Raw genomic sequence first — 27,309 nt, 5'->3', positions numbered from 1 at the left:
TGGGCTGTCTGTAAAAATGCAGGACAAAATAGGTCCTCTAGAGCAAGAGATGCTCTTAGTAGTCACTCTTGCATCTGGCCAAGAGATAAGGATGCTGAAGGCATTCCCCCATTAAAGGGGTAAGATTGGGGGGGTCCGACCTCCGTACCCACCGGCGATCTCTGTAACGGCCCAGGGCTCCTTTGTTTTGAATAAAACCGCAGGTATGGCATGTGACCTACGGCTCTATTCATTCCCTTGGAGCCTTTGGAAAGAGCTGAGTGCTGTATTCCACATACTGTATAAACAAAAAACCATCTCTTTCTGTCATTGTAGATATATTTATTAGTCCTTCAATATAATGCCTTTCGAGGTAACTTCTTCCTGAGATCATCAGGATATACTGTACATACAGTGCAGTACTCGGCTCTCCCGGGGGCAACATTCATTCTCTTTGGAGGCGCCGGAGTACAGCACTCGGCTCTTTCCAACAGATCCTTGGAATGAATAGAGCCGCAGGTCACATGCCATACCCCTGTCATTTCTCACTTACATGCCGTACCCACGTCTCTATTCAAAACAAAGGGGTTGATGCGGGAATTGCAAGGGGGTACTTATGTGCCGTACCCGCGGCTTTATTCAAAACAAAAAGGCCGATACAGTATAATTTGGTAAAAATGGAACATTTTTTTAAAAAGAAAAGCTGATGCCTTTTTTTTTTTTACACAGTGTAAACTGTGATATTACTGTGTGTATAGCAAAACTAAAGGGGCTTTCCTTAACCCTTAGGGGACACAGTGTGAGTGTCATTTTTGCGCCATGATCTGTACTTTCTATCAGTACCTTGATTGGGCATATGTGACTTTTTGATTGCTTTTTATTACAATTTTTCTAGATTTGATGCGACCAAAAATGGGCAATTTTGCACTTTGGAAATTTTTTGCGATTACGCCTTTTACTGTGCAAGATCGGGAATGTGCTAATTTATTAGTTCAGTTGATTACACACGTGGTGTTACCAAACATGTTTATTTATTTATTTATATTTATAAAATGGGGAGAGGGGGGTGATTCTCACTTTTATTAGGGGAGGGGATTTTTTATTGATAATATTTTTTTTTTTTACACGCATACTAGAAGTCCCTCTGGGGGACTTCTAGTATGACTGCTCTGATCTCTCATTGAGATCTATGCAGTATAGAAAGCAATAGAATGGCAAACCGGGATCAGCACCATTACGGCGCAGACCCCGGCTTGGAGCAGATGGGGGATCGCCCCTCGCGATTGTGTCGTAAGTGGGGGGCGATCCCCACACTAGACCACCGGGGAAGGGTGACAGCAAGCATTTAGATGCAGCTGTCAACTTTGACAGCTGCATTTAAATACTTATTTAGCGGGCACAGTGATCGGACCGTGCCCGTTAATAGCCGCGGTCCCGGACTACATATAGCACCTGGTAACGCATCAGTTCAGAGGGGGCTTTTAATTTTTTAAAAGCCATCACATAAAATAAAAGTTATACAAGTTACATATCGTTGTAATTGAACTAACTTGAGGAACATGATTAAAAAGTCATTCCGTAGGGGTTTAGAGCGACTCTGTACCCACAATCTGACCCCCCAAACAGCTTGTACCATCAGATATCTGCTTTTACTCCAAGATCTGTCCTGGGGTCCGTTCGGCAGGTGATGCAGTTATTGTCCTAAAAACAACTTTTAAACTTGCAGCCCTGTGTAAAATTGCAGTGGCCTAAGGTACCTATGCCCTAGAATTGCAAAACCCCTCTGTCCCTCCTCCCCCACCTTTCTCACCATTAGGGATGCCCCAGGCAGGATTTTTCCTATTAATTACCTTGGAATAAAAGCAGCTATCTGACGGTACAAGGGGGGGGGGGGGGGTCAGATTGTGGGTACAGAGACGTTTTAAAGCATGGCGAAACCATGTTAAAATCACAATAATCACAAAATTCTTATGAAGTGAGTAGGTGTGTAAAGGAACGTTTACATACACGTAATTCACTGCAGATTTTAATGTGTATTTTATGCATCAGATTGGAATCTGCATATTTCTATTTATTTATATTGATTAAATCCGCAACATCAAATTCACAGCACCAAATTTGCAACCCTAAATCTGCAGTGTGTGTGTGAACATACCCTAACATAAGGAAATTACATTGTAAGGGGGACAAGGACTAATATAAGCAACTACAGTCTGTGTACACCACTGTGGAATATGATGGTGCTACACAAACCATAATCAATCAATAAATAAAACAAATCAATCAATCAATAAATACATAAATAACATCTCCATTGAAGGTAAACGACTAATACGATGACACTATGTTTGATGCACTGTAGATATCCTTGGCATGTACATAATGCTGTGTGAGCCATACACCGGATAAGCCTTTGAATACAGCAGTCAGGTGTAGGTTTGTTTTTCAGTAACAAAGTTTTAGGTCAGGAATGTTCTTTATTCGTACATTTCTGTTCAGTTAAAATGCTGTTGTGATTTTTCTCAGAGTGCACCACACACAGCACAATAAAGCCTTCACTCTTATATCATGTGGCAGGATACCAAAACCTTCATAAAGGTAACACATTACTGGCAGCACTGAGCTCATCATATCGTAATCTCAGAGAAAGGGAATATTTAATGTGTTTTTTAGTAAAATCTTCAAAGCTCAAAGCAGACGTCTTTGCCTCGTAGGCTGCTTTTAGTCTCAGATTTTCTCACTACACCTGCAACACATGCTGGTTTCGGTGCCAACAAAAAGAACTTCAGAAACAAAGACCCAATGCGATAATTAGAAGCAATATCACAAGCTGGCGAATATATATGAAGGGCTGAAGAAAAGTCCTGTGTGTCAATGACAAATGTATAGGAACTATTAGCTGGGTGTAAATTGAGGCAATGAGCAGATGATGAGGATTCTGTTTATTTTCCTCTATTGAAGATGATGACATAATGTGTCATGTTCATATGTTAGACTTTGACAGCAATAAAAAAGATTAAATGGTTTAGTTTTTAAAAATATAATTATTTCTTGCCATTATCAGAATGGATATATACATTTCAAATAAAAACAAAAAGAAGCTGTATATTCACAGTATAGACTTTTTCAAGGATATATCAAGTTTCCTATTACACGGGCCGATGGCAGCCCGAAAAATACTGCAGACAAGCTCCGATCTGCTAGATCAATGCTCGTTTACACGGCCCGATAATCATTTAGCAAGGGCTGCACAGACATCATTAGTGATGTCTGTGCAGCCCTTGTCCAAACAGTTTACATTACCTGTCCACGTTCCTGGTCTTCTCCTGCAATTTTCTTCCTCCCTGGTCCAATGCACTGCAGCTTCAGAGTAACCTATCTTAGCTGACAGGCCACTCAGCCAATCACTGACTGGGACCACCGCAGAGTGCAGAAAAAGACAGAGAATGTGGACAGGTGATGTAAACTTTTTTTTTTAATCATCTGCTGTGCATCGCTATTACACATAGCTATTTACGTCTGAGCTTAAAGCAACAATCAGCTGATGAACGTTTCATCAGCGGATCGTTGTCTCTATTACCCAATGCGATAAATGGCTGAATTGAGCCGATTCGACCGATTATCACTCTGTGTAACAGGGTCCTAAGGGAGTAAAATAAATACTTTTCCTTACTCCCAGCGCTTCATTTCCACTTCTCTGTCGTCTTGAAAGTATAACTTTGAGGATTGGGTACCGCATCTCAATCATAGCATGTGGGTGAAAACACATCTGCATGCAATGACCAATGTATCATTGCACTCAACATATAGAAATATGTAGGTATAGTAATATAACAGGTACAGAACCCTATTGTTCAAATAGGTAAAAAAGGAAGACATTGTAGGGTGATTTATCCAAGCTGAGCGTCTGTACATTATGGACCACTGGAGATTTTATATATTTATATCCAGGATCTGAAAATATAAGGATGGGTTATTTGACGACTTTCACAAAATGTAGAAATTTGTGAAATTTGTTTAGGGAGGATATCCTCGAATTAGCCATTGGATTTAACGTAAGAGTCCGTAGGAGTCCGTGCTCTTCTATATACTCTCTGTGGCCACAGAAACAAAAATGTACAAAAGCACGGATTTCTCTCAGGAGTCTCTACTTTTCTAGATAACGAATGCCACACATTCGCTCCTCTGTGTACATTAACAGGGACTCCTGCCTTTGACAGAATCCCAGCGCTGCTACATACTGTACCTCATCCCAAAATGAATCCCAAAAATCCAGTCTTGGACAAATCTTAACTTATCAGCTCAAATAGAACTAACTCCCTCACCTATTACAATAATGCTTCAGATGAGCCATAGTCATGCATGTTACACGCCTTTGATGCAGTTGACGGCACATTTTATTTTTATCTACAAATTGAATGTTCCATCCAATGAACTGAATAGGAGTATGAGTGTAAGTGGGACTTATTCCATTCTTTTTTTATTTCAATTCTAGTTGAGTATAATATCACCATATTGCTGAAGGTGTAAACATTTTCAATAAATAGACCAGGAAACAATTAAAGGGAAACAAGGGAAATGGGCAAAAGTGGTCGGAACCATCAGAACCATTGTTTTTTGCCACTGCAGTTTTTAAGCCAAAGCCAGGAGTGGATCTGGCAGGGAGGAGATATATAACGGCTTCCCTAACTTTACCAAAATGCTTCCTTTTCTTTTTTACTTTCTTTTGCTGTAGTGTTTTCAGTGGTTGCCTGGGTTCCCTAGGTCTGAGAGCGATGGCCGGGCTGTGACACACTCTGGGATCCTAAGGTTTGGTAAACTGTATAAATTTACTCCATCTCCTGCTGAGCTTATACATGTCTCCAGGGCTCAGCACCACTGTTCCCTGTCCTCGACCCCCTCCCCCCCCCCCCCCCGGGCCAAACAGGAAGTAAGCAGGAACAAAGCAGTGCCAAGTTGAATTTTTGGTAGATGGTGCAACACCTTTAATGACATGGGTCGCCCAGCGAATTAGCAGCTGCAACAGGGTCCAAGTGGACATAAGCTAGAAAGGTGAAACTCCTGATTTCCCATTGTTAATTTGGAAATGTAAAATATATCCCCTATCAGTATGACTTAAGGTTATAAAGAGTTAAGATGACATGTATTATACCGGACCCCTCTACAGACAGTGGAAATAAGTGATTTGCTTTAGGCTAAAATCAGACAATGAGGGGTTCAATCCAATAAAATAGTATCACAGACAACAAATGCATTGGACCCATGCTGTTGTTTGCTTTACATTTTACATCCCTATTATTTCTTTCAGACACAATACTACAGTGAACCATAAACCAGTTAATACTCTTGGACTCAAACGAAGAAATACAAGGTAATGGGTAGAATAACATTAATATTCTCACTATGGTGCATGCAGCCCACAGAGTGTATTCTAATCTGGTCATTGCATTTTATTGTGGATAATAAAATATATGATTGCACTGGAAGTGGTTATTAACAGGAACATGGTGGAAAGGTTAACTTATAGTGACAGAGCTACAATCATCCATTTGACACTGCAGTTATCTTTATCATCTATGGGCAAAAAATGATGTTTCCACTGGTCCCTAGCTTTATCATGATGATCCTATAAATGCTATATAAAAGTCCACACACCTGAGTTTTGACATTTATTCTGCATAAAGAAAATCTTTGTATTGTTAATGAAGGAGGTTATGTGGTCATTATGTGATATGCCATTCTGGACATAGATAAAATTGTACATCAGTAGAAGAAGGTTAGGTGGTTTTTAAGGTAAAATTATGGCTGCACAGATGTACTTTGCTTGTTTAAAAACACATGTGCATAGAGAAGGTGTTACTTTCCCCCTGCTCCAGCAATGCCACCTGCTGGTAGGCCCAGCCTGTTTGTCATTTGGTGTAACGGTCTCCTCCAATGTTGGCTGAAAATGATTACCATTAAAGGGGCTCAAAGGGGCTCTGGTTCCACCACCTCACCTACCGATTGAGGCACAGCCTTGCTATACTTGACTCTGACCCTTACTGTGTCTTCATACTAGATATCATTTCTCTCTAACTTTTTGGATATGTTGCCTGGTACATGTTGTACTATTCCTGGTTCTGATCCCTCGCCTATTCTCCAATTATATAGCTGATCCTATCCTGATGACTTTTCTAGTTACGATCCTTTACTCTGTTTCATCAGTTTCCTCAGTGCACCTACCAATAGTCTGGGGACTGTGATCTGGGAATGTGACCAGGAAGGTCCCTAACAGTGAAGAACAGGCATATTTCTCTAATTCTGAATCACATTTTAGCAAGATTGTGAGTAACTCAATGACTTAGAAAATCACATTTTCTGTTGAGAGATACTCAAAAGCCATACTTTTCATGGAAATCAAGTTAAAGGGGCTGATCTTCTGTATATTAGGACATGCTGGTGTTTGAAAGATCTGTGGTTGTCTACATATTGTCCCTTCAATGGCTTTCATTTGGTCAAGGCATAACTATGTAAACACAAAAGTAGATGTAACCATTTGGGCTTTGTTGCATAAGTGGCTTCAAAGCCACTCTGCCTCATTAGAGTTCACCACTATTTTTCCAGGTAGATATTGGCTCATGGCTCTTTTTAAGTTTTTGCATTATTGTTGTATATAAGTTGTGTTGAATTTTCTAGAGTGGAAAATTCTCTTGGCAACATTGATCTAATTGAACTAATTTGTTAGACTAATTTGACAACCCTTGTAAAGAGTCAAGGAGGCCAATGTAAGCACAAAGTAGCAGTGGAGCTAAGAGAAACATGTATGTGTAATGAATCCAGTCAATGTTATTCACAAAATAATATAAAACTTAAGATTAAGGGAATCATACCTCAAAAATGACATCACCTAAGCAACGAAATGTTAAATATGGACCAACAATCTTCAATACATCTTCTTTACTCTCATTTTGAATTGTGAACTTTGGCACAAGAGGATCCCATTTCTGGACAATAAAACCAACAGTTGTCCCCGGAGGAGCTTGTACTTCCAGCTAAAAAGTAAAAAGTTCAATTAGCCATAGTGCAAAATGATGTGCAAAATGAAATTCATATAGAACAGTAACTTTCAATACCCTTGACGTTACCGGGGGGCTGTCACTTAGAACTGATTGTCAAAGCAAACCGTTCAGCAATATCTGTCCTCAGCAATATGTCCATTATAAAACAAAGAAAGCTGTAATTTCCCCTCTGTGTGTCAAAAACCATCACAAATGTAGTAAAGTGTTTAATTGTGCACAAAAATGTATTACTTAAAGCTCCATGCACCTGAATGAATGAAAAGAACTAAGTAGATGTGTACGTGCTGATGTATACAGTGCATACATATATTTACTTATTTCCAGAACTCTTTCATTTCATTCGTCAAACTAGATACATAAATAAATATTACAGGCGGTAAATTGGCGGTCTACTTTTATATTCCTTATGTTCATTTGAACAAATAACAAGGGATAATACAAATGTTTATTTAAATAGTAAAAAGAAACTTTAAGACCATGTGCAGTAGTTAAAAAAATAAAAGTTAAATGGGAAATTTCCATTGTAAAATAAGTAGCAAGTAAAATAAGTAGCTGAAGTGAAACTGTAGAAAGACTGTCAAAGACTGTGTCAGCACCTGAGCTTTGAATCCTGATGTTGGCCCATAGAAGGACAATTGTCCTAAAGCAAATGTACATTGCTTTAAGATTTCTACATCAATAAACTAGGGATACTGGTGCGATGGTCCTTTTTTTGAACTGCGGCCTAGTTCCCGCGCACAGCACTGGTTTATTCCCCAGCACCAACCCGGCCTGAAACACTGGAGGCGGCCTGCCCGCCCTCAGGGTGTCGAAAAGCCCCCATTGATTCTAATTGAGCCGCGTCACAGAGGAGAGGGCAGAACGTCACACTGGGGGCTGGCTGCCCACCCCCAGTGCTTCAGGCTGGGCTGGTGCCTGGGAATAGACATGGCTGACATCTCTGGGAAACTTGAAAATCTGTTTAAACAGGGAGCTGTGCAACCAATAACAATTATCTTTTTGGCCGCACAAAAGATCAAAACAGCCGACGAGCACATAGACTGTTTTAGAGATAGTCAGCAAAAACTCTTAAAGACAGGGAGCCATGCCAGTCTCATAGACTATAGGTAAGGGAGCCTGGTGAATCCATTGGATAATGTCACCGGGCTTTTTTTTCTGTTAAATTGTCCCCCTATGTGTGTTGAGGGGGCAATCTACAATGGCAATCACCTAGTGTACACCAACCCTAATATGAAGTATACATAACCCTTGCAATATGTCCAGAAAAATACTTGAGGGCATTTAGCAAGAGTTAACTGTTCGAGCGTGAGCTCCCGAAATGTTAACATATACTTTAAGATGCCAACAAAACCATCAAAGGTCGGTATTGCCACCAACTGTCATCACATTTTGTCAGTGCAAGTCATACACGGTCCTCGTCTCATAACCTCGCCCTACACGTCACTATTGTCCGAGATGTCATCAGGGGCAGGAAGGTAAAAGAATAACAAAGAAACAACATGCACTGCTGTACATTAATTCTACATCCAGTAGCAACTATGTGCAATGTGTTCAGAGCACACTGAGGCTTATAAACTCACTGCATCTGGTAAAGCTGTACCACAGCAGGACTGGAGAATGTCTCCACACCAAACATGCAGAGCATACACTGAAGTGTGGGGTGGGGGGGGGGGGGTCTGGCTGGATCTTGTCTGTACAGCCTGCATCACCATCTCCCTGTCACATACACATATGCATATTTATCTTCATTGAGACATGGAGGGAGAGTGAGGTGTGTTTACTACATAATGCCTTGTGAATGATGGTACAGAAAGAACAGACAAGGGGAAAATGCAGTCGGTGCTGCAACCTCACTGTGCAATAGTCTACATTAAAATTAATGGTTGCGCAACTGCTTTGGGAGAGAACTGAAAAGACTGCTGTGGGAGGGCAGTAGGGGAGGTGGAAGAGCTGCGATGAAGAGCTGAAGGGTGGCAATGCTTTATGAGAAATGTAGTTCTGAGTAACAGCTCAGCCAGGACGTAGAAAACACAATAAAAAGGCTTTTTATAGAGTAGTATCACTGTTATGTTGGTGCTCTTATCATTTCAACACAACATTGGTAGTAGGTGTGTTATCTATCTAAAAGCAGCGGAATTTGGTCAGATCTGTTTTTTTTAGTTGTATATCTGTTGTATTGTATGTAGAAAAATAAAAAAGATTAGTGATTTTTAATAGGCTCTAGACTCTTTGTTCTGAAACAGCAGTCCGAAGTGTCTCAATCCCTTTTTGGTGCCTCTCGTGGATCATCGGTAGGTGAGCTGAATGTACTCTTATCTATGGTACTATCCAAATACGTACATACCTAATTTGCATATCACCAACAAGGAACTAATTTGGTTGACGGGTTTATAGACTTGAATGAAGTGGTGGATCCATATATGCGGTAATAATAGAGAAGTCACAGCTGGTGATATAACAGATTTGACAGGTGCATTTAAAATAAATGAGGGAATAAATAAACCTATACAATACTCCTTTCACAGTCACTATGACCAACCTTCCAATTTATTATTCTAGGTATGAAAGTGTTGGTGGTACATCAACAATCACAAGTACTTCTTAGACTGGCAGGTGACAAGAATGGTCACGTAGGACTACTCTGACAGCCTCAATCACTTCCCGCTGTGTCTGTTGCTGGGTATAGAGAGAACAAAGAGAGTCTAAGATAGAGAGGGTATATGTATGTAAGTGTGTGTGTATGTAGTTATTACTGAAAAATTTAAAATCTATAATTTATTTATGGTTATAATTTATTAAAAAGGAGCGTAAGTGTACTGAATGGACAGGTTATTGTAAGGTTTTTGTATGGATAGTTGTATTCATTTATTTAGGTGAATGCTTGTTTGATCACTCTGACGCTTGTTTGACGACATGGTCGTTATTTATCACCTATATTACTAAACAGTTTTTTTTATGTACTGTTTTATCTATTTGACTTAAACCTTGATATTTTTTAACTCAAGACCCAGATACTGTTCTTTTTATTGTCTCTTCTTTTGCAATTAGATACATTTTTTACATTTTATATATTATTGCCTAGATGTTGCTGTTGTATTTTCTACTTGTACCACTTTTGGATACAGAGTATGGAGTTGTCTTTATTCATTTTTTACATTAAATTTTATAAATTTTAGTTATGACTAAGGGCCTGAAACATGTTGGACTGAAGATTTTAGAGGGTGTGTTTTTATACAATATGTTCACACAACATATCTTTTGAATTAATCACGGCCGTTGTTGCAATTTGCAACAATGGCCATTATTAATTCAAAAAATACTTTCAGTGGAAAATTAATGGGATCTCGGCCAGAGTGTATACATATAGTATATGCTCTGGTCGGGAGCCCTAGCAGCCACAATGAAGCCTGAAGCAAATAGTGACTGCACAAGCCTGACAGGAAACACAATGGAGAGTACAAGTGCAACATAGAAATGTTTCTGCATCTGTGTTAGGGATACGAGTTCCCAGAGGCAAAGACTCCAATGATCCTATTAGATTGCTTCATTAGATCTACGTGTGGGCAAAGACTTTTGGGCTGTAGTATAGACTTAAATATGGGTCCTTATTACTCTCCCACCAAACTGGCCATATTCTTATATTATACAATTGATGTTTATGACAAGATTCCACAGTTTGTTTCATGGTTATATAGAAATTTCCTTTACATGAACCATGTATTAAAGCAATTTGTAACCTGGCTATGACATTTAGACAGAGAACATGTGCAACTCATCACAAAAAAGCAGTAATAATACCAAGTGATCAACACAGAGTCACTAACCTCTTGCAAGTAGCAGGGAAAGCAGCAAGTAATGCACCTCAAGGGCCTAATAACTGTGATTACTTCCCGGCCAGCGTTATTAGCAATATGCATGGTGAAAGGCCTCAATGGTCCACACAGGTTTTTATTGAGGTAGATGTTTTCCTCCCTTGCAAAATAAAGTCTCTGTCCAAAGTTATCTTTGATTTCATACTTGTTGCTCTTCTCGGTTCCAAGAAAAACTAGATATCCAAATACAGAGAAGGTATAAAAAAATTTGGACATACACAGACAAACACATATACACACCAAGAGGAGTAGAACAAAGTATTGAAAAGTGTATATTTGCTCCCATTCCTCCATGTCAGAGATATGGCACTAAGCACCATTTACCCAATGTCATTGATCATGTACATTATGGCCAGTTTAAACAACTTTATTGACAAAATGGACAAATATGTAAAATGATTGGTCATTAGACGATCAATTTTTCAACAGTTGTTAAACTAATAGCCTTCTTTTATCTAATGTGTATGGTTAACTTTAGGGTACAGAGAGAAACTTCTTGATCAAGGCCAGTGGAGCAGGCAGTGGCAAACAGAGCTCACTTTGACTACTTGTGGTTCTGGCAGAATGAAAGATCTCTTTAACACTCTTCTGTTGGTCAAAAAGTCTGATCATCTCGAAAGGCAATCATCACTAAACCTACTTTTTTTCAATGGAATGAAAAAAAAGTGTCCAAAACTTCCATGCAATGCAAGCATTAACTGTTAAGTAGTGTTGAGCGTATCTATGTTTTTCTGGTAGCCCTAGGGCGTCATCCAACTTCTCCAGCCCCCCCAAGTCAAATGTTGATTGTTCAGGTTTAGACGAACGTTGCTGAACCTGAACTTTTGGAAAGTTCTCTCAACACGAATGTTGAGGTAATAATGGCTGTTTCCCCTCTTCCTTTATCTAACTTGGAATCACAGATTATAAATAAGTAAGATTGCTTTATATGTGACAACTAGTGATGACCGAGTACTAAAATGCTCGGGTGCTCGTTACTCGAGATGAATATCTCCTGATACTTGGGTGCTCGTTTCGAGTAACGAACCCCATTGAAGTCATTGGGAAATTGGAGCATTTTTTCAGGGGACCTAAGCTCGGCCCAGGGAAGGTTGTGTGAAAACGTGTCAACCTCAGAAAATGATGGAAACACCATGGAAATGGACAGGAAACAGCAGGAGCAGCATGCATGTATGCCTCTGAGGCTGCCTAATCGCATCATTACACCAAATTCTGGGCATGGCAGCATGGCAGTAAGAACACAGTGAACCATTAAAACAGAGGTTGCATATGAACCACCCTAAAATTTTGCCTGACACGGCATGGCAGTGAGAACACAGGGAATCAAAAAAACAGAGGTAGCATATGAACCATCCAAAATGCGTGGAAGACTGGGTGGTGGATAAGTTACTGGACACATTATCCGCTATCCATGTGATCACCTATTCACACTGCTGCGGTTTCAATAGCAGTGTACCCTGAGACTCCGTAATTTGTGAGAGGAAGCTAGAGAGTGAATGTCTGTGGTGTGCCACTGCTCCCTCCTCAATGGGTGCTGCTGTGTCACCCTGCCCAGAACCACGGCCTCTGCCCACTGCATCGCTTGGAATAGAGCAATTTTCATGATTCATGATTTTTCTGTTGTTTTAGTTGGCATCTCTCTGCTGGGACCAAATTATGGGAAAGAGAGGAACAGGTTTTTTTTTACACCTCTTATCCTTCTTTACTACCAAGGTCATTTTTATTATTTGTCATTAATAAGGTAAAGTGGATTAAAACTGATGACTTGAAGGGGTACTCTGGTTTTCTATCAGAATTTCCTCCTGCTCTGGACAGTTCATGGCATTGACAGACAGCAATGAGAAAAAAAACTCTACTTCGTGCAGGGCATACAGCAACTGATAAGCAAGAGGAGGCTTGATGTTTTCTTTTTTAAAGAGGTAGTTTACAAATCTGTATATGTTTTTGACACTAGTTCATTTAATAGCATTTTACTCTCCAGAGTACTCCTTTAAAATGAAACCTGAGCTGTACATTGTATTGCATAAAGGTCATTAGCAGGATAAACAGCTGCATCCCCGCGTGGCTTTGTACTCCTGGCTTTGGTGTGACATTGTGACCAGCCATTTTAAGCATACTGTAGGTTTTTGTTTGAAGCAGAAGTTTCTTTCTCTATTTAAATCTATGAGCATTTTATACATTACGTAGAGATAGTAACTGCTGGTAACAATGCTGGTAACAATGCAGTGCACCAGACCAGTGCTGAATGATTAACGGGGGAATAGAACCACACAATGAGAGGGGAAGCTAAATCTTCTTATGCAATACAATTTATGGCTGGAGTTATGGCTCACTTTGAATATGGGATAAAGTTTTTATTGAATTTAAATTTAATATTTTTATCTATCTAATATTTCTTACTATATTTATCAGTGCTTGAATCTTCCAACTTTCAAATGTATTCTAAAGTGTAATTGTTTTACCCTTACAATTTAGAACGTGCTGTTTCTCTATCGCTTTGTGATTTAGCACAGTACGATTGGTTGAATTCCTTAAGCAATATTTAAATTCTAAATGACTAGCTAAACCAAAAACGGCAAATGTGAGTGATGAACAGAGTTTCATAAAGCCTGAGGGATATTTCACAGTTTCTATCATGGAGAATCCATCAGTGAATATTATATTAAATGCAAAATATGCATCCCACAGTGATCGATCAAGCTTGAATTTTTTTATTTTCTTTACCAACCTCCTCAACACCTGGCTCTGCTTTTTGCGCTATTACAGCAAGAAAACCATTAAATATCCAAGCTTTTTCAAGGGAAAAAAAACTGAAGGCATCAAAGTTTGTATAGCCGTCGGCATAATTATCTGCATGGAGTCAGTTACAAGCTGGGCCTGTTCTCCTGTGGGGTCCTTCCGCTATGTTGTTTAATACTTGTCTCCTACTAAGACACAAGTCTTAATTGAATCTAAGACAAAATACCCTTTAAAAAAAAAAAATCGCACTCTCATCATGTACATTATCTCTTTCATAGTCTTTCTAGAAGTCTGCATGTTAATTGGTGGCAGTTTTCTGTAAATACAACTAGCATCATTGCAGGAGTGAAATATCATAAAAATGCCTAAATAAATGGTGCCAAGTCTTTGTGATATGTAGAGACGCACAGTGATCCCAAAGTGCTCTCATTTAAAGTCAATTTAACATTCTCTGGGGTGCCAAGCTTGAATCCACTCTGAATACTATAAAGATCTGTATATGAAAATGGATGCGAGGGAGGGTAAATTGTGTACATATATAGCAATTATGTATTTTACATCATGAATGTATCTCTAGAAATTTTAAGCATATTTGCCACATGATGGCTTTTACTTTCTAAGTGAGGCTCAGTAATTTAAAGTATAGCGTTGATTGGGGGGCGGGGGAGGAGGGGGCATTATACATTTGTGTTAGAGGACTATAATGTGAGACTAATACACACAATGTAAAGAACTCTAGATTATTACCTTGGTGTCATTGGTTTTATGAATTTATTGCATGATCGTATTTTAGAGCTATAGTATTTCAATAGACGTGTGTTAATAGTAACACTGAGTATGGGGGAACTTCTCAGAAGTACAATAGAAGGGTGCAACTACTGAATTGGAACCATATGATGAGAAACGCCCTAATATAAAAGTGTGACTTTGAAGTGCCATATGCAGACTATAGACGTCAGGGAACATCACAATGACATCAGCACTGACTTTGAAAGTCTTATAGCTCATGGTGTCCAGAGACATGTTGATACTACACCTCTTTGAGTGAGATTGACATCTTTTCATACACACACATCCCATTGCTTTGCATTATCACATTATTGGACACCAAATAAGACCTCTATTACAAATATTACAAGCTAGAGAAGACAAATATATACATATAATAAAAGTAGCCAATGTGGCTGCTATAGGACCCTTGCATTACAGGGCCCAGTCCAGTGTTGCATCTTCTATTATAAGTAAACAAAGATGCGCATTATAGAAAGCTGATGGCAAAGCAAGCAAGCACCAAGTAGTCCTGACAAAGGTGACTAGTGTTATGGTGGTTTCACGGCAGGACCACTGTAGGAAGCATCCAACACATAGGACCCCACTACATGTAACAATATGAGGCTGAACAAAGACATAAACCAACCAGACTATGGCTCTGTTGGTGGACGGGGGGGGGGGTCAGTGAGTAGCCACCTGGTAGCACTGGTATACACACCTGGGCTGGGCATGACAAACTATCACATACCCCTGGCTAGATATAACTCTTATACTCCTTCCATGTAGGACAGGGGATTGTCTTTATCTCATGTATCTAAACTCCTATTTTGGGTGGGAACACTTCATGTTCTGATACTGCCCTTGTTGAGCATGATTGATAACTGTTTAACAATTTCTCTAATATTCTCCCCTGATTACACCACCACACAGTGGCAGAAACACGTTGGGAGAAATAGATATGATACAGTGGGTAATGACTCCACCTGATTATATCATATATACATGTAGTTGGTAAACAACTCTACAGCTTGTATAATAGAGTGTGGTTTGTATCATCATAAGCAAGCAAACATGCTCCAGATAATGGATTCATGTTTTAGTGTATTTTAGTACGATAAATGAAAGTTCCATTTTAAGTAATTCCCACATTTGCATATCTGCAATGTAGAAATCCTTACTCACTGCAGAAGTTGGATGCCACCCTAGGGCTGCCAAGAAACTCCCTTGGGGTGGCATTTAACGTCTGCAGCCACGAGGAATCAAATGCAGAGCATTCAGGTTTGGATATTGTTGCCAAGCCCAAACATTTTGACACATTCACACTAAAAATATATAGCTATAGACCATTCATGCTACTTACCTCCCAAGAGCTCCACCTCTTGGTGCATAATGATGTGATGTATCTAAAAAAAAATCCAAATTCAGTTATGCTGTTAATGTATTTATACCAATTTATTAATGCATCATATATGTTCCTTTGCATTATGTGTTCCACAAAGGACAAAAACCATTTTTTGTTTGTTTTTGGTCTTATATAGATAAATGTTATCAATATCCCTTAGGATTTACTTTATTTTTTCTCACACACACACACACACATATATATATTTTTTTATTTTTTTTTTATATATATATATTTATTTATATTTATTTTATTTTATATTTTTTCCCCACATTTCTTTTTTTTATTTTTTTCATGACTGTATTTAACATATATGCACACAACTGCAAGAAGTAATTCAAAACTGTCTAAGCAGCAAACTGAGCAAAATGTAAAAACATCTGTATTTATAAACGTAGCTACACTTGCTTATGTTGAATTGCTTAAAGGGAACCTGTCACCCCCCGTGTCGGGGTGACAGGCTCCCGACCCCCCGTTAGAGCCCCCTATACTCACCTAATCCCACCGGGTCCCGCTTCTGGAGATGGTCGGCTGACAGAGATATGAGCGCCCGAAGACCGGCGCGCGCGCTCCTCAGATGAATCCAACACTCATAGAGAATGACGGAGCGTCGGACTCACCTGTCATTCTCTATGGGTGTTGGACTCATCTCTCCGGGTTTTGGGCGCTCATATGTCCGTCAGCCGACCATCTCCAGAAGCGGGACTCGGTGGGATTAGGTGAGTATAGGGTGCTCTAACGGGGGGGTCGGGAGAATGTCACCCCGGCACGGGGGGTGACAGGTCCTCTTTAAGGGCATTTGGCTTGGATGCTACACACCCCCTAAATTCCCATGAAAGCAGAAAGGGTGTACTTAGAGCTGTTATTAAGAATTTAAAAAAAACACAGCTAATTTCTTGGAAAAATAGCACCACACCTGACCTTAGTTTGTGTGTGGTATTACAATTCAGTTCTATTCACTTCAATGGAGCTGATTTTCAAAAGCACACAAAGCAGTAATTTTTTTCTCAGCCCAAATAACCCCTTTAATTTTTTACATCTTATGTTACACTTTTGTTACAAGTTTTGAACCTTCCAAGGACTACATTATTTAATGACCTTGTAGACATTTTATTTTTTGCAGGTTTGCAATATATTGGTAAATGTAGTCAATTATACCTTCCAGTACAGTGAAAAAAGAAAGAATATAAACTATTTAATCTTATCCTGCAACCATACTCTCTCCCATTGTTCCCTTATTTCTTTCTAACCTAACAAATGTATGCGTTAAAAAAATAATTGCAAAGGTGGACCTACCCTTTTATTTTTTCAGACAATAGACTGTGGAGTAGATTATTTATAGAAAAACCACAACTGAACACAAAAGCTTTTACTGGTAAATAATTATGAGAATATGAAACTAAGTGGATGGCTTATAGAAGCGTCAAGCCAAACAGATACTGTATGTAACAGTCTCATAACAAATAATCAGAGTCCGAATGACAGCCTATCATCAAACAACACAATACAGGACTTAGAATGTAGGCAGATGATACCACATTAAAGGAGAAGAGTTGTATTTGGCTCTATGGAAATCGCATTAGCACTTTATTTGTACAGGGTGTATGGTATACTTGTACAGGGGTGTCATTGTGGGTGGTACCACACCGGGTACCTCCATGTTGGTATTTTTAAATGTTTTTCATTTGTAATACTGTGCCTGTTTTAATAAAGTACTTTTATTGATATACAATTTTTTTTGGGGTGTGCTATGATTCTTTTATGGCATATTCTTTTTGGTCTTGTATAGTAGTGCATTTATTTATATGCTAAAAACTTAGCACCCAGTTTCACAATTGAGCTGTGCATGTCCTACATGCTTGCTTAGTTATCTTTAAAGCATGTAACAAATAACTGATTAACCCTTTCCTCAAGTGATATCATAGGCTGTGTAGATAGCTTATGATTCATGGGGGTGCAGGAGCCAGGGAGGTAAGTGTACTTTATTATTTTCAATCACCCCTTCACTGACATACTGTATAGCAAAAAAATCCCCTGTCTGGGCAACCTCTTTCAATTGTATGTAAAGCATTATGCCATTTCTTGCAGGAAATTGTGCCAGAATTCTGATGTGTTTGTGATAGTATATGTTTCCCGCGGTGTTTGATTTTAAATAATTTATAATTATTTGATACACCTTACCTTTGAGGTAATGAAAAGGCATGAAAACTAATGCTGTACCAACATACACAGGTGTATCAAAAGTAGATAGGTGTGAACCGGTGTTGAGTGGATCTGTCAAACTATTCAGCTTCTGCAAGGTTCTCGGAACCTGAATGCTCAGAGTTTTATTACCCGCGGCTGCAAAAGTTACATGCTGCCCTAGGGACGCCTGGAAAATATGCATGTTTTCCTTGCGCATCCAACTTTTCTGGCCAACCTCTGCAGATCACTCGGTTAGAAGAATGTTGCCAAACCTGAACAGTTTGACAGGTCCACTCAACACCAGTGTGACCATAAACTTTAGAAAATACTGGCAACATATGATCAAACATAGTATCTAAACATTAAAAATGTTACCTTGCTTAAATGTTCTAGACCAGGTGGGACCAAGAACCTGGGTTCTGGAGGTTTTGCATTCGGAGAAGATTTCCATGGTGGAGAACCCAACTTTTCATTATCAAGTGATTGCGGAGTACCAGGTAGAATATTATGAACATCTTTATTCTCTTGAGTTTTATCTACAAAAAAAGACAACAAATTGAACCAGATTTTCTTGAAATACAATTGGATACCCTTGGAAAACTGAAATATTGTACAAAGAGGTGCTCAGGATTAACCTACTGAAAAGCTGTGTATTAATCATAAAAGAAAATTTATGCTCTTGGGCTTTGCTTCTGCTCTGGACATTTCATTACACACAGGTGGAAGCAGGGAGTGCTTTATGGCATTAGAAAGGTAAACCTCAATAAAGTATACGTTACAGGCAGCCCTATCACATGGGGTGATTATCTGCCCAATCAGGCAGAATTGGGTAGATATTGCCCCATTTAATAAAGACAATGATCATCCAAGAAGCCAATCATTGACTGATTGTTGTCTTTCAGTAGGTTTAAAACCAGTGGCTGCTGACCTCACATGGCCTAATGTAATAGGCGGTGGGTGATCAGCAGGATTCAGCCAATCCTGTCTGTTCTGTCCTGTCTCAGTCAGTGATTGGCTGAGCAGGCTGTCACTGCAGAGACATGTCAGTGGCGGCAGTTGTGAGCGAGTAGAGGCCAGTACATCATAGTCCTCTTAAGAGCAAATGGAGCAGGCTTGGGAGCTGGGCATGCTTCATACCTGGCAGACAGACATCGGCAAGGGATGGCTAGCTCTTTGCTGGCTATTAACTGTTTAAATGTAGCTGTCAAAGCTGTGTTTACACATCTTTCTTTCGCCGTATTTTAGCCCTCTCATCTGACTCCCCCTCAATATAATGCAAAAAAAGTCTGTTTTATGCAAATCTGAGGCTCCAGCTCCCCATAGGTCCCACTCAGCCAATCATTGCACGGCCCTACGACAGTCACTGATTGGCTGAGCGGGACCTCCGGGAGCCTCACATGCAGCTGGAGCGCGAATCAGGTAAACTATGTTCCCGGTGACTGGGGCGTTAGGGGAGCCGGCATTTACATACCGCTGCGAGTATGGAATCACATCGAAACTAACAGTGATGGTATCCGCAGCGGATTTTGCTCCAAACTCGCATCGTTAAATCCGCTGCGGATACAGTATATGTGTTTCTACCCTAAGGTCATGTTCACACAATGTATGTGTTGTAGAAATCACGACCGTTGTTGCATATCAGTTTTCTGCGGCCGCTATTCATTAAATAGCGACCGTAGAGAACCTGTCAGTTCACACAATGGAGCGTGCATCAAAACTTGCTATACAAGGATAAGAAGGTCCCAGAATATGAACCTTAGTTACAGGCTTACATTATATATCTAATATTATTTATAATTTAGGAAAATTTTGGGTTCCATAAGAGGGTTTTAAATATGGGCATAAAGAAAACTACTATCCCATTATCCTCACTATTTTAAGAGTTTCTTTTTATTTCAGGTAGTCACCCTTTTAGCTAGCAGATTTCGCCCAACAATGCCAAATGTCACTAAGCGCACACGTGTAATTTGTATATATAAAAACCTGGTGATGCAGTGGTCATTTTTAACGTCTTATTTTTCTCGGCTACTTTGTCCTTTAACAAACCACAGTTGACAGCTCTATTATTTCCGGAAAGGTTGTGCTGTTTTTTTCTCTTTAGTTTAGAAGTGGAGTGTCAATTCTGTTATCATTTGCTTCCATTACTCTGCTAACAACCGCTGCTTTCCACTAATCAGTATAGATAATTGCTGTACTGACATTCTTAATGCCAGTGAGTGAAATGCCTTTTGTGAAGTCTTCTTTTTCCCCAGCTTAGCTATTCTGAAAATTAGTGAATTCAGTAAATGCCTTTTACTGCACATTGTCTCTTATGTGTTAATTAGACATAATGGAACAGCAAACACTTCAGTGTCTGACATCACAAGAAAGTCTGGCTGCTCCATATCACTTCTTCCTGCCACTGTTCCTTTCTATTGTCTATTGCCAGACCACCCTGAAAAAGTTTCCAAAACCTCTTTGAGTTGCTATTTAAAAATGTATAAGTATGCTGTAAATAATTCATACACTGATCTCCACTCAGTTGTGCAGCTTCAGTATCTCATTGCTCGGTTCCTTTGTGTTCATGATAAGAGGTAATTAAATTATCTGAATTGAATTTGCTACATAGTAACTTAACAATCTGCACTGAAGTCTACTTGCTTGTTTCCTGTTTTTGAAGTTCATTAACTGTGTGGGTTTTTCCTAAAGGGGCTTTGTATCCCCTGATCTTTTTATACCGCTTGTACATCTTGTAATAGACCATAGGCTCAAACAAATGGATGTTCTTAAATCATCTTGGCAGAACCTGCACTATATATACATAGAACTGTAGAATAGCAATTTGGTATTAGAAGTCAAAAACCTCCAAGAATACACTGATGGGCTACAGGGATTTTAAGATTTCCGTAGGCGACCCATTAATCCATCTTTCTACATGTAGCTGTATTCTTCGGGCCCTATTGCACGGGACAATTATCGTGCAGAAAATCGTTAAATCGTTCGAATTTAAACGATAATCGTCTTGTGTAATAACAGGCAACAATCGCAAAATGGACGTTTTGTCAATAAAATATTCGCAAATCGGCACTTTCTGCCTCGTACGCCAGGGGGGCGGGGAGGAGGTGTGGAGGGGGCGGAACGGGGGGCATGGACTCAGAGTCCGCACGATTTATCATTGCTTTGTGTTAAAGATACGCAGGAAACCTACTCCAGCTCTCAGCTAACATAGGTTTCCAGCCGTGCGCCCGGCGCGCACGTGATTTATGTAGAGGCAGTTCGCATCTACATAAATCTCCGTAGTGCCGGAGATGCGGGGACATTTTTAAGTCCGTCGTAAAAAACGTCGGACTTAATAAATGTCCCCCATGGTATCGAATTCATTGAATTGCGGCTGCAGAAAGATCTGTCAGTTCACACAATGAAGCAAGCGGCTCCGGCCGTCTGCTTCATTGTGTGCTATGGAAAGTTCTGATGTGGGCGTGCACTGATGCGCCCGCATCAGAACACTGCGGTTGGAAAGATCATCCGGCCGGTACTTAAAGAATGATCTTTGCAGAGACTGGCCGTTCCTTGACCCGGATGGGTCACAGAACGGCTGGTCTCTTATGTAGTGGGAACATAGCCTAATTCCGCATTCGTTTACTGTAATTCTGCATTTGTTCACTAATCGTTTAGTGTTCTTCTAAATCTTTCCTTCTTTTGTTGGGATCAAATGGAGTAAACGATTATAGTAACAATCTTTGTAACGATCGTAACTAACAACCATTGTTCTGTGTAATATGGTGAATGATTTCAGGTTAACGATAAGCAATCATGGTTTTCATTTATCTTTAATCGTTAAAAATTGCTAATAGCAGCATTAGGGGGGTTTTGCTTGGAAAGACAGCAATTCCAATAATAAGGATATCACTTATGATATGTATAAAGTGAAAGGATAATCTGCAGGAATGTACCGTTTTTTTGTCATTGCCGGATTTGTCTTTGTCCTTGATGGGGCTCACAAGCTGCTTTCATTATCTCAGACACACACTGAGTTAACTTTATAGGAAGCAAATATACTGTTTTCTTTAATGTTTAATGAATGTGGGATGAATCTGGAGAACCAAGTAGTCAGTTACACAAACATGGTGTGAACATCTGGGGGAATGGTTCTTTATAAGGGTTGAGCAGGCTCTTTGGATCCCCACAGGTACAAGTGCGATTACTATATCTCTGCCTAATATAGCTACACCCCTGAAAGTAGCTGTGTTACTGAATGTGGGAGAAACATCATGGATAAGGATAATGGGTTAAAGTGAATCCATTACATAAACATGCTGGACACCTTATAATAGGGACAGGTATGACAAGTATATTATACTATTAGCCAAAATGCACATGAAATATCCTGTCCCAAGAAAACAAGTTATTAGATAGCCAATAACTAACAGAGATCACTGGAACCCCTACAATCTTAAAAACAGGGACCCAGCTCTCTCTGCTCAATTAAGCAAAGGTACCATCACATGACCACTACTCCATTCATTCTCTATGTGAGCCACTGGCGATAGCAAGCACTGTACTTGGCTACGTCTGGTGATACCTGTAAGTAATGAATAGAACAGCAGTGCTCTTGTGTAGCCACTGCCATGTTGTCAGGAAAGACTCAAATCCCCTCACTCCAGATTGTGAGGGATGCCAGAAGTTGTATTCAGTTAGGGCCCTATTCCACAGGACGATTATCGTTCAGATTATCGTTAAATCGTTCGAATCTAAACGATAATTGTTTGGTTGAAATGCAGTTAACGATTAACGACCGAACAAGAAATCGTTGATCGCTTTATAAGAGCTGGACCTATTTTTATCGATGCTCGTTTGTAAAACGTTTGCAAATCGTTTGCATTGAATAAGACGTCGTTCGGTCGTTCGAAGTAGATACGAACGCAATTGCAAAGAAATAGTGAAGAAAAAACGATCGCAAATACGATAAGTAACGATTATCGTTCCATAGAAATGAGTGAACGTTTTCAGGTCTTTCGCAATAGCGGTTGTTTGAGATCGTTAACGATTATGCGAACGATAATCGTCCGGTGAAAAAGGGCCCTTAGTTATTCCCTATCCTGATGATAGGAAATAACTTGTTTTTGTAGAACAACACCTTTAGGCTATGTTCACACTTTGTAGGAAGTCCGGCCGCATTTCGTACGCCGTCGTACATGTGCGGCTGAAACTACAAACCGCGAACATACGCCCGTAGTACAGTTATGCTTCCCTAGCTTGTTTCAAAGCGATCTGAAACAGGTCATTTACTTGGAAATCTTCGCCCAGCCCAATAAAACTCACAGAACCTTTTGGATCGAAAAATCAAGTTCAATTTGGCTGAAATAAGTACTTCGTACGGGACCGCATGGAAATCAACGGCCGTGAGTTTCAACATTTCCTTCCTCAAACAATGGTCTTGTTCATTTTTCACGGCGCCGCATACGATCCGGCCGTAAGCTCATACGTAGTGTGCATTGTGCGAGCGTATATCGTATACTTTCAAGCGAACGCATCAACCTCAAAACTACGTGCGTATATTCGCGGTTCGCACTACGACTGGACTTATACGCAGTGTGAACATAGCCTCAAAGTGTATCTGTCAGCATCTTCCGTGAAGGTGTGTGCTTTCTTAACTCTAAAGCCCCTATTACATGGGGCAATTAAGAGGAGCAAATGAGTGCCGACCTGTCAAGTCAGCGCTCGCTTGCTCCTCGTTCCTTGCACACTGCAGGCGCTGTTACATGTGAGTAAGACCTGGTGGGCCGCAGGGATCTGCGGGGGGAGCTGTCTGGGTGATTGCTAGATTGTCCGGGCAGCCCATTAAGGGTAGCGGTAGTCTGCTGCCACCGCTCCTATTTCACGGAATGACGGCAGCATATCGTTGCTATCTTCGTCGTTGATTCAATATGTTGAAAGACAACGGTCAGCCGACATCAAGCATGTCAGCTGATTGTTATCTTCTATTACACTAAGCGTTGCGCTTCGCATAATTGGACCTTAATCTTAATTTATCCTGAGAGGTATGTTGAGATAACCAGCTTTCCACAACATTGGAACTCTGGCACAAGGTGCATATGTGTTGTCTTTGTGTGAACGCTCAGTGACTGTTATGTCAATAAAGCTTTTCCAGTGTCCAGTTAGAATGTTGTACTTTGTTGAATGGGTTTCTTAAAAAATGGTGTATCTAACTAAAATAGAGATAAGGTCAGTATGGGCATATCTGTATATGATAACTGACCATCATTAAAGAAAAAAAAACATACATGTCTGGAAGCACATAAAAGAACATTATACAGTAGCTTAAAAGCAGCCTATTGGCACAGTATTAAATATCCCTACTACATGGCTACATAATACAAGTGCATGAAGCCTTACGGTAAACGGAACTGAACATTGTGGTAGCTCAATTTACATAACACAATGCAATGTACCAGTGCTGGGTCATATGTGCATTGCAACTGCCAGGGTTGAACCACTTCAGGCCCTATTATGCTGAACAATTATGAGCCCCAGTTGGTTGATTACTAGAGATGAGCGAACCTCGAGCATGCTCGAGTCCTTCCAAACCCGATTGTTCAGCATTTGATTAGTGGCAGCTGCTGAAGTTGAATAAAGCTCTAAGGTTGTCTGGAAAACATGGATACAGCCAATGACTATATCCATGTTTTCTACATGGCCTTAGGGCTTTATCCAACTTCAGCAGCTCCCACTAATCAAATAACGAACAACCAGGTTCGGATGGACTCGAGCATGCTCGAGGTTTGCTCATCTTTATTGATTACCAACCGTTCAGGCCGATAATGGATTAATGTAAAAGCGCATATTGAATGATGATGTTGAATTGGTAAGCGATGATCTACAGCACATCACTCTGCATAATAGGAAGCTGGTTGGCAGCAGACTGCTGCTGACTTCAATGGGCTGTCCAATTTATCTAAGGATCGTTGGGGCTCCCCTTCCTGCTGCTCCCCACTCTCTTTCTCTGCATGTGATAGGACACGCAGTGAGCAGGGAACAAAGAGAAAGCAAGCCCTGAGCTGACAGCCGCTGGCTTTTCTAAGTCATTCTCTAAAGTGACAGGCCACTAAGCCAATGATTGGCCTACCACTTCATAGACCGGCTCTGAAGTACCAGCGGTGGCTGTGGGGATAAGCCAGAAGCTTGAAGGATTTCCGGGAGCATGAACGGGTGAGTATAAAGTTTATTATTTTGCATTTTTAAAGCAAGGGCTACACAGACATCACTAACAACGTCCATGCAGCCCTCGTTTTGCACAATCATCCGGCCATGTAATAGGCTCAGTAAGCGAGCTCCAATCTAGCAGATTGGCACTTGCTTACACTAGTAATCAGACTGCGCAATATGGTCCTTAGGCACAGATTCAGAAATAATGCACATAGTAGCTGAGCTCTCTAATAGGATCTTGCTCAGATTCTATGTTTTAATAGTTATAAGTAAATTCTGAGGTTTCATCGATCTGTTTATTTTTAAGAAGAGTTCACATGTATAAAGCCCATTGTCTGTATGTAAGTTTTGCTTCAAAGTAAACACTAAAAACCTTTCAAGGAAAGTGACCTTGTTACCCAAAGCAATCAGTTAGTGTCTGAATTTATATTTTGCAATTCTAGCTTTTACAATGGAATCCATTAAGAGACAAACAAATGAGACTAAATAAAGCATATCTGAGGGGTTTTCTGAAAAGGACTGTACATTTGGGATATATACCATCAAACCATAAGAACGATACGCTGACCTATAATAAAGGTGTAAGTCTGTCGAGTTCTTTGAGGTCAAAGGACAAGGTGTAGTTGGCTAATGAAGGAGTTCCTCAAAATAACAGTATATGTTTGGATATAGACTAAACATAATAATTAGTAGGCTATGTTTGAGCTATTAAAACTCATTGGACTCAGCACAGGTTTGCTGCGGTATATGCAGCCATGCTATTCTGCCAGTATTCTAACATATACAGAGAAGGTAGGGTTCTTATCAGATAGGAGCATGGCCTTAGAGATTTTTAATTTCAGCCACAAAACTTGAATGGGATCGAGATCATAGGTTACTATAGTGATTTAAGTTCAGTAGAACCATGGAAAGTCTAGGTATTGCGGCCATCATATAGATGCAAAAATGTAGATAAAAAAAACCAGATTCCAAGTATAATACTAGAAAGTACATTGTTGCATGAATGTGTTCTTTCTTCTAAAATACAATATACATGTGCTCATGAAGGTGCATGTGTTTCATCTGGAGGAAAACAAATAAGATAAAGCTATAAATATGAAATAAACAAAATGAGAGGTGATCATAAATAAACATGCTGCGCTGGTCTGATGCTACTCTTCATTATACTAGCCTGATATACAGTATTGTGTGACTGCATAATCAATGCCTGCTTAAAATCAAGAACCATTGTTTATTGACTTACCTTGAGAAGCCATGGAAGTGCCTAAGCCACCTCTTCAAAGAAAGCTAGGTTAAAAGCAATACCTTCTTCTCTCTGCTGAATGGAAGGCAGATCTCAGCAGGTAGAGTAACTTCAGAGGCTTCCTACCTGGTGTTATGTTCCACAAGAACAGGTAGGGAGCAGCTTTTCCATCTCATGTTGCAAACTCATGTATATTATGACTACAGCTCACAGAACAAGGGAATCAATTAGAAGAAATATTCATGGGATATCGCTTGTCAGTGCGCACTACATACTGGATACACAGAAGCATGAATTAGTGCACAGGAAGGAATGGTGGGTTATCATGTGCAATTGTACTGTTTTGTTTATATCTAGCACTTAATTATGCAATGATTCATATTAAAAGAGTTCACGGGCAGGGATTTCCATAGACATCTCTGGTGTTTTGTAATGTAGAAACACATGGCTGGGAAATGAGACCTGACAGCAGTTTGCCATCTGCAGGAGCTTTTCTTCTCCATCAGATTGGTGATTGATTGGATTTATTCATAGACAATTAATAACATACAATGAAAACAATCTCATTTTAATTCTACAGTTAAATTATTACTCTTGTGTGTCACTCAGGTGTCGAAAAGCACATTACTTATCCTTGACTTGATTTTTTTTTCTTTAACCCATTCCAGCTACATGACTTAGTGTTCCTTGATTCCCTTCTCTTACTTTATTCCTGTTCATTATTTATTGTATGACATTCATCTTTGACGCACATCATTGCAACCATCTCGTACTAAAAATACTAGGTTTAGTAAATGAGGGTAATTGTATTTTCATTTTCTTAAAAGAAATATTGCCATAGCTCACTTTATCAGCATCCCCAGTATGTAGATGTTG

At 39.8% G+C, this 27,309-nt stretch overlaps 1 protein-coding gene across 1 annotated transcript in view; it reads right to left on the bottom strand.

Annotated features, from left to right (window-relative positions):
• Positions 1–26,446, bottom strand: part of LOC138795239 (phospholipid scramblase family member 5-like) — a 34,715-nt gene extending 8,269 nt beyond the window's left edge. Inside the window, exons 1-5 of the mRNA XM_069974232.1 lie at positions 26,434–26,446; positions 18,381–18,541; positions 15,780–15,822; positions 10,862–11,082; positions 6,849–7,010 (exon numbers count right to left, since the gene is read on the bottom strand). Of these exons, the coding sequence (XP_069830333.1) occupies positions 6,849–7,010; positions 10,862–11,082; positions 15,780–15,822; positions 18,381–18,541; positions 26,434–26,446 (600 nt within the window). The remainder of the gene's footprint in view (positions 1–6,848; positions 7,011–10,861; positions 11,083–15,779; positions 15,823–18,380; positions 18,542–26,433) is intronic.
• Between the last annotated feature and the right edge of the window lie 863 nt (positions 26,447–27,309).

Source organism: Dendropsophus ebraccatus, chromosome 6 (genome assembly GCF_027789765.1).
Source record: "Dendropsophus ebraccatus isolate aDenEbr1 chromosome 6, aDenEbr1.pat, whole genome shotgun sequence".
Lineage (NCBI taxonomy): Eukaryota > Metazoa > Chordata > Amphibia > Anura > Hylidae > Dendropsophus > Dendropsophus ebraccatus.
The sequence above is the reverse complement of the archived record's forward strand: the minus strand, read 5'-3'. Positions and strand labels throughout refer to the sequence as shown.